At 38.2% G+C, this 8,977-nt stretch overlaps 1 protein-coding gene across 1 annotated transcript; it reads right to left on the bottom strand.

The window, feature by feature from the left end:
• Positions 1 to 3,307: 3,307 nt before the first annotated feature.
• Positions 3,308 to 4,243, bottom strand: LOC118587776 (olfactory receptor 145-like). Its single transcript, XM_036193849.1, has one exon. It carries the CDS (start codon positions 4,232 to 4,234, stop codon positions 3,308 to 3,310), a length of 927 nt encoding a protein of 308 aa, XP_036049742.1. The 5' UTR covers positions 4,235 to 4,243.
• Between the last annotated feature and the right edge of the window lie 4,734 nt (positions 4,244 to 8,977).

The raw sequence follows: 8,977 nt of genomic DNA, 5'->3' as shown, positions 1-8,977 counted from the left end.
GAAAAGGGATACTGTACAAAATTTGTTGACACTGAAGAAACATGAAAAGAAGGAAAAATAAAGATTGGTAAAACAAACAAAAAATAAAAGGAGAACAGCAGACAAGTAGAAACAGATCTAAGAGAAACACACTTGAGTAGATCAATTGGTGAGACTCTGCACAGTTTATAGCAAGTTAGAATCATTATTCCTGAGGCTATAAATGAGGATTCAGCATGGGCACCAAAATATATGTTATTAAAAGATAAGTGTTCAAATGTTCTCTACCTCAAAAATAATAAATAAGCAAGAATATGAAAATACTAAGTGCTCAGATTTGGTCAATAGGCTGAATACACTGAAAATGAAAACTTAGAATGTCATTGAATGAGATCACAAAACTCTTCACTTGGGGAAACATGAGGCATGATGCTTTAGTCATCAAGGTCAGTCTGAACTTCTGTTGCTCACCACAATTCTTACCTGGAGTAGACACAAGGAATTAATAATAATTCAGCATCCTGCAGTGTTTCTAGCTGGCAGGTAAGATGGTAATGAGGAGTGTACCATGAACATCTTTTTCTCCCTCTTTAATCTGTAAGAATGCAGTCTTCAGATGCCATTTTGAAAACAATCTGTTATTTCTGGGAGTTTAGAATTTGTGTTCTCTTCCCAAATGTCAAGATTCCTTTTTCTCACAGCCACAGCCTCTCAACATGTCTTACAGGTGAACAATATATGTCACTTTATTATTATGTTTTTATCCTGGTGTGATCAGACACCAGATAGCCTGGGAATTGTACTTGGTTCCTCTGTAACATTGGTCAGTGCTCTTAAGTGCTGAGCCATCCTTCTCCTATAAATAACTTATTCATTTGTTTTATGTGCATTGATGTTTTATCTGTATGTTTGTCTGTGTAAGGGTGATAGATCTTGGAGTTGCAGGCAGATGTGAGCTGCCATGTTGGTGCTGGGAATTGAATTCAGGTCTTTTAGAAGAACAGTCAGTGTTCTTAACCACTGAGCCATCTCTACAGCACCATATGACACTTTATAAGACTTTGCCCTTTAAATATTTGCAATTATTATTCTTCAGTTTAAATATATATACATGCTTTTTTTGTCTAACCTCTTCCATAGCATTCACCTGTTTCCCTTAACAATTTATCATCATCATCATCATCATCATCATCATCATCATCATCATCAAGATTGTTCCTGCCTCTAATATTCTGTTAAGCTCATGCCTCTGCTTAGATGTTCTATGGACAACTCCATATCATCAATCAGGTCACCAGATACATCTTCAGGAAGAGCCCTTCCTACCAGCCAAGATGAGATAAAACTTATTCTCAGCACAATTACATTTGTTCAAAACATTGTATATCATTTGTCTGACACAAACTCACAGACAGAAAATTTATTTATTTAACCACATGACTAGTCTGTAGACTTCTGAGATCACAAGCATCTTCACCTTTCTTCACAGCAGTATTTTTTTTTAATGTGGAGCTGAGGATCGAACCCAGGGCCTTGCACTTGCCAGGCAAGCACTCTACCACTGAGCTAAATCCCCAACCCTCACAGCAGTATTATTTTTAATACTTGACCAAAGCCTGATATGTTGGTGTCTAAAATAGAACAAATACTTGGTCTTTTTTGCTCCTCCAATAAACTCCATCATAGTATATAAAACTCTAAGACACTGTGAAAGTAAAATTATTTATGAGAAAGAACAGACTGCTAATAAATTAAGATTACATAATTTATTTGAGGGAAAGACAGAATAGCTTTACCCATGATATGTTTTTATGCATGTAGGGTCACTAAGAGATTCACCAGTATGACCAAATACAAACTTATTTCTAACAAAGAAAAGACTTTTATGCAGAAACTGGTTTCCCAGGCCTATACATGGAACTGAGGATTCCCATGATGTAAGAAAGAAAGACCAAAACAAAGCAAAAGGTTACATTCGATATATTTGTAGACGTACATCCTACAATCAGAAGGTTGCATTCCAGTTAAGCACACACTCGTATCTTTGCCTAAGTGCAATCATAAGCTTTTGGCAAACATATTACAAGTGTCCAAGTCATCTTGAAAAAACAGCTTTGTTTACAGAGGCAGAAGCAGCAAGTAACGTTGTGACCATTATGATAACAGATTCCTTAAAACTGTACAAGAATGGCTCAGAACATTCCATCTGTCATTGGACCAGTGGAACTTTCAGGTTAGAGCCAAATTTATTTCATAGATCTCTTAAGTACAACAACTGAAAATTAAATCACAGTGTTGGCCATTGCATAGTAAACTTGCTTAGTCAAATTCTTCCCAGTGAGAACTGAGTGAGTCCCTATAGTCTGTCACAGGCCAGTCCTCAAGACCATGAATGGAAAACCTCCTACATGTTCCCTTTACCTTGAATGACCAAAATTGCTATTTCATTTTTAGTCTTCAAGCACTGGAATCACAATAGACTCATCGCCTCTTCTTTACTAAACTGATTTAAGACTGCAGAGAGAAGAACAGAGTGAAAAGGGAATTTCCCTCCATAAAGGAACCTCTAGAAAAACAAAGGAACCTTTCAAATGAAATCTCCTACGAATCTTCCCAGAGGTTTACTACCTGAATTGGTGAGTCACTGTCTCTAAGACTACTAAATTCATATTCTAGGGTCACAGCCACATAAAGCCTCTAGATGTACCCTAGTCATAGTGGCACTTAAGATATAGCTCAGTGAAAGAACACTCGCCTAGCATGTAAGAGGGCCTAGATAGGATCCCCCAAACACACACTACAAGTAAAAAAAAAAAAAAAAAAGATGTGAACACTTTAAAAAAATCTCTTGACCTATCTATTTCTGAGCATAATATCACCTAGTGTTTTGTTCTGAAATCCTTGTGTTTTCTAAGCTAGAGTGTAACATACTAGTAGATGACAGAACAAATGGATTTGCTCAGTGTTCAATACTGAAAAAGATTTATGTGATTTTTGGGAAATTACAGAATGAACAATTCTGTCTATCCTAAGAGTATGATGGATTAATCATCCTTCACAGTCATTACTTCTGAAATTCCCTCAATAATTAACTTACTTTTACATAATGTTAACTAACTGTGGTTCTACACTTTTCTCATCATTGGTTGTGGGATATCTGTGTTATTTCAGTTGTTTTCATGGTTGTTTTACAACACTAGGGGTCAAATCTAGAGCCTCATGAATGTAAGCAAGGGCTCTGACAATTAGTGGACTCTAGGCAGTCCTTCCCCAAGTTGTAAACGTCACATGACCTAAGATTTACTTCCATAACAAATACAGATTCTACTTAGGCAAACATACTTTTCTTTAAAGTTTTTCTCAGGGCAATGTGGACATCTTTATTCCTTATACTGTAGATGAAAGGATTCAGCATTGGGCCCACAACAGTATAAAAAATGGTAGATACTTTATCTTCATCCACAGATGCACTAGAAGGTTTAAGATACATGAATGCTGCTGCTCCAAAGAAAAGAGAAACAGCTATTATATGGGAGCCACAGGTGCTGAAGGCTTTTGACCTACCCTCTGCAGAATGGATGCCAAGGATGTTGGAAATGATCAAGGTGTAAGAAATAAAGATAGTCAGGCTGGGCACTATGACATTAACACCCACAACAATGAAAACCATCAGCTCATTGATGGTGGTGCTTACACAGGAGAGCTTCAGGAGAGGGGGTATGTCACACATGTAGTGATTGATGATGTCATCACAAAAGGTCAGTCTCAGCATGCAAATTATGTGGGCCATTGCACCAACAAACCCCATAGCGTACACACCCATCATCATCAAGTGGCAAACCTTATAGGACATGGTGACCTGGTAAAGCAGGGGCTTACAGATGGCAGCATATCTGTCATAAGCCATGGCTGTCAAAATGTAGCATTCATCAATAACAAAGAAGGCAAAGAAAAAGAGCTGAGTCATGCACTCAGCATGGGAGATGATGTTCTGCTTCACAAAACTCACCAGCATTTTGGGGGTTATGACAGAGGAGTAGCAGAGGTCTGTGAAGGCAAGGTTGAAGAGAAAATAGTACATGGGAGTGTGCAGGTGAGGGTTCAAAATAATCAGAACAATCAAGCCCAGGTTCCCCACCATGGAGACCACATAGATTCCCAAGAAGAGGAAGAAGAGAGGCAGCTGGAGCCCTGGCTGCTGTGTCAAGCCCAGCAGGATGAACTCCTTCACGGAAGAGTCATTGCCTAAGGCCATTCTTCTCTGGATCTTATCTGTGAGAACAGTAAAAATCATAACATTAAAATGAAATCCCAGCCCCTTCCAAACTACCCCATTAAAATGAGACTAAGAACCAGAATAGGAGGATAAGTTCAAGCACACACTTCTCTGTGCCTTTGCTTTCTACATGTTATGGGAGTTCACATACAGAAATAAACATAAATAAATGAAAGGCTATTTCCTTAAGAATAATATTCAGGGAACCAGTGATCATTTTTAGTTCTGCAGCATCTCTGTTCTTCTCCTATCTTGACAATCCACTTCCTAATTCAGGCTCACTGGTCATCTCAAAAAAGAAGACACAAGGCACATCAAAGACCCACTGGATTGCTTAGAAGTAGTTAGAGAAAAAATAAGAAAATGAAAACAACCACAGGGGAAAAAAATTATCCAGTTTACATCCAGTTTAACAGTTACCTCTGTCCATGGGAACAAGAAGTCACCTTACTATCTCTTCTCTACCCTCACAGAAGGGCAAGAACATGTAGCACAGATGAGCTGTGAGGTCTGAAACTCAGGGAAAGAAATATTGTTTTCTGTTGTGGCTAGGTTTGTCTGTTCGGTGATAAGGGAAATGAATCTTGGACTTGAGAAGCCAGAGCTCTCATTCCTTTGCATTCCAAGAAGTCATGAGTTGTGGATCATGATTTCGGGCTGTGGCTTTACCAGATACTCTCTCTCTCCCAGGAGTTTGTAAGTAGAATCTGCTGATGTCACAAGGGCCACCTGGTAATGGACCCAAGAGGATTTTATGAGATTGTGATCTTGGGGCCTTAGTAAAAACTGAAAGGCTTATGTTTTCCAGCTATTTTTCCCCAGAGTCAGGCTTTGTTGCCATGGTGCTTCCAAACTAGTTCAATAGTAATGTCACAGGCTGATTGGAAGTATACACAATTGTTTTGTTTTATTGTTATTGTTTGAAAATTTTGTACACATATACAGTGTGTTTTGATCAAATTCACCCTGATTCATTTTGCTACAATTCTTCCACAATAATATAGGCACTGTTCCCTCTCAACTTCATCATTTCTTTACTCTTACAGTTTTTTTTAACAGACTGAGTCCACTCAGCACTTCCAGTATATATATGACAGTAAGTATGTCTATGTCAGTTTAGATAGCCTCTCAGTGAGCACATCCTTGAAGAAAAATTATTATGTTTATATGAATAATCATGTACCAACAGATCCTCAGTTAGAGGTGGAACTATATGATCATATCCTCTCTCCATGCTTGGATTTTGGGGGGCTGCATCTTACACAGGTATTTGCACACTGTTGCAACCTCTGTGAGTGCATTTGATCAGTGGACATGTTGAATTCTGAAAACACAATTTCAAGTGTAATCATCTATCACCTCTGGCTCTTACAGTCTACTTCTGTTATAGTCTCCAAGTCTTGAGAGAAGGGATATGATAGGGAGTTCCCGTGTACTACTGAGTACTCATAGTCTCTTCTTATCTATTTGTTGACCAGTTTTGGATTTCTGTGTTAATTGTGATCTACTGTCAAAAGAAGCACCTCTGATGAAGGTTGAGAGATTCATTAATCTATGGGTATAAGGTACAATGGAAATTTATTAGGGTTCATTTTAATACTATAACCATAGAAGTGAAATAGTCTTAGGTCCTTCTCTAGGACCTATGAACTATCTATCTAGTCTCAGGTCCCAAGAACCTTGCTAAGAATGAGCACTGTATAGAGCAAGGCTGAAATCTAATACAAAAGTGTTTGGTTACTCCCACAGTGCTTATGACAATGTTGCACTAGTGGGTATATCCTGCCAGGTCAGCCTTTGCTGTAGCTCTTGTGATTCACATCTGGGTAAAATTGAATATTACATTTCTCCTTTGATAGCATGTATAGCACTATAAAAGCTGGACAATACCAGATTCCCCTCCTAAATTCTTACACGAGACATGATTAATTTTCAAATAATGATACATACCGCTATCTCTTTAACTACACAAAACAGTTGAGAGACAGCTGTCAAGAAAGGATCAGTTTCTCACCAGTCTTTGAATCATGCTGAGGGAAATTAATGCTTAGTATAACTCTGTGATGTAAGTAAAATTATCACACCTTCTTTTCAGGTCTGTGTTTGAGTTAGTGGATCAGAGTTTGGAATTGTATGTAGGTGTATATGATCTAAGTCTATTGTTTTCATGTTTGAAATTGCTGAAGAATAAAATAAGACAGTACAAAAAAGTACTTATGTCAATAAAAAAATTTTTAAAGCTAGACTATACGAAAGCCAGTTCTAGATAGACACATTTTATTTCTCCTTGTTATGACATGAATATATGATATTTTCTGAAATAGAGTCTAATCATCAAGTCTGGGGATAATCAAGAGCAGTGACAATAGCCTGTAATATTTGGGGATCTCTGGGGACACAACTGGCAAATAACTCCAAAAAAGGTAGCTCATTCCTGGTTCTAGGTTTTATTTGATAGCCTGTGGTGTCTAGTAGGAACACTGTCTCCAAATGATAATGTATTTCCATTTAAACTCATGTTAGACATGAAGATATTTTAAGAACTTGTACAGTAGTAGTTTACACATGACTTCCTCAAAGGTCTTTAGTGTTACTTATCCCTCCTCAAACTCCTTCCTCTACTCTGTCCTCCCATCTTCTGCCTGACTCAATCCTTCCTGCTCTGGTATTCCCCATTCTTCCTTCATATCACCTGTGCTCCAGTGTTGCCCACATTGTATTCCTGCCCATCTGGAAACTCTCCAAAGAGAAAAGCATGAAAACCTGTCCTGTATACTATAGATTCTCCATACTTTCCATCACTAGATGAAATCTTATACTCTTGTTTATAGTGTCTGCTTTCATACATATCATAAGTCCATAACATCAAAGGGATATTGGCTGTTTTCTACAGAGCTACTTCTGAAGTACTTAACACAATTAAACCTGACATATGCAGGGGTTGCTCTATAAATATATAAAGAGGAATGAATAAATTAGTATCCCTTCCAAGTTCTCTAAGAATACATACTGAATACTACACAGAATATATATTGCAGGGATAAAAAACTTACATAGTGTCAAAGCTTTTACTTATAGACAAGAATGTGGATTGAGTGACATCCGTAAGTCATGTAGAGCCACAGGTAACACCTAGAGACCATCAAAAGGAACCCCAGATAAGAGTTACTAATTTCAGAGAACACAAGAAACCTATAGCTTCCATATATGAATGTCATTCTGATTTGCTGAAAATGCCGAACTTCTTTTTCCACATCTCTAGCCTATACTCAGATCAGATCTGTAATAGTTTATTATAATAAGAGCCTAAATGTCAAAGTTCTCTTCCTTTTCAAATGCCATTGGAGCCAATGTCAGCGCTCAGAAAATTTTTCTGGCCAAAGAGCACAGGAGAAAATGACTAGCAGTAAAGAGAGGAAAGTAAGGTGAGCTGCAGAGGCAATTACAACAGCCAATGAGTAGGAACAGAAGAAAAGGCGGGAGACAGAGAACAAAAAGGAAAACTATTCCTGACTCCCCAAAATTACTTAAGGGACCAAAAATTCCTTAGGGCAAACTTGAAATGTGCCCCACAGGACAGACTTTCCTTGGGGTCCCACAATGGTCAGAACTTGGTGATTTGTGGAGGTCCTCTTTCCCTCTTGGTCTGTTGGCCATAAGTCCATGAGGAGAAAGATGCAGAAGGTCAATAGAAAGCTTTGTATGCAGCCTGTGAGCACATACAGAGATAGCCCCCTGGAGACTGATTTCTGTGAATCAGTTCAACTTTATTCCAGAGGATAAGGAATATATAGGATTGGGGGACCTGGGGACAAACCCTAATTTGCATTAAGTGGCAGTCTCCTATCAAAGGGTTTTGTTTGTGGCAGTAGATTCCTATAGCCCAACTCCTAGCACAAGTGTTCTTATCAGGAATCTGTCTCAAGGGTCAAGCTAAAGAAGAATTAGGCATCACGTTTAGAGAGAGCTGTTAAATAAAGTCAGTCCTCCAAGCCCAGGACATCCTCCAGTAAGGCTAAGTATTGAGAGCTGCTGGTTTCAAAAGGCCATGGGAGTATACAGCAGGTGACAACTAGTGTTCCTAAAGTCAACCTATCAGAATCATGGGTTCTGGTGGAGGAAACCATCACACAGGCATTTTGGAATTACTGCCTCTTGAATGAATTGGCTGTTTATTATTGTAAACTTCTTAAACAATAACAACTGTGATATCTTCCTATTATCATGCATTTTCACAAAATGTATATATGTAATCACATGATTACATATGGGTACATAGTTCCATGAGTAGTCAGAAAGAAGACTTTTCATTTAACTGTATAATTTTGGTATATTGAAAATATACTAGGATATGCTTCAAAACCAGATCCATTTTGCCACAAGACTGTAGACACTGAAAGCCTGTTTTGTTCCTTCTGCTCAGACTAACACAGAAAATAATAATCTTTCCTCAGTCTAACACAAACTGCATGCACTTGGCTCATTTTTTACCTCAGAGCAGGTTCAAACCAAACTAAAGGTCTTTGAAAATAGATCATAAGTTTAAAACTTTACAGTTATGCGCAAGGTCAGAGTCACATCAACGCTACTAAAACACCCTACAAAAACCCTGGCAATTCTTTACTTGCCAAGTCTCTTGATAAAAAGTTATGTCTCAGAGTTTGTGGCACTGAGCACTGCATCTTCTCCCTCTGGTCCTGAGACCTTGGAACCTTGTGTTAC

Source organism: Onychomys torridus, chromosome 7, assembly GCF_903995425.1.
Source record: "Onychomys torridus chromosome 7, mOncTor1.1, whole genome shotgun sequence".
Taxonomy (NCBI): Eukaryota; Metazoa; Chordata; class Mammalia; order Rodentia; family Cricetidae; genus Onychomys; species Onychomys torridus.
The sequence above is the reverse complement of the archived record's forward strand: the minus strand, read 5'-3'. Positions and strand labels throughout refer to the sequence as shown.

Bases quoted from the DNA above. Each gene is read 5' to 3' on its own strand.
- LOC118587776 (XM_036193849.1), bottom strand. From the start codon at position 4,234: ATGGCCTTAGGCAATGACTCTTCCGTGAAGGAGTTCATCCTGCTGGGC.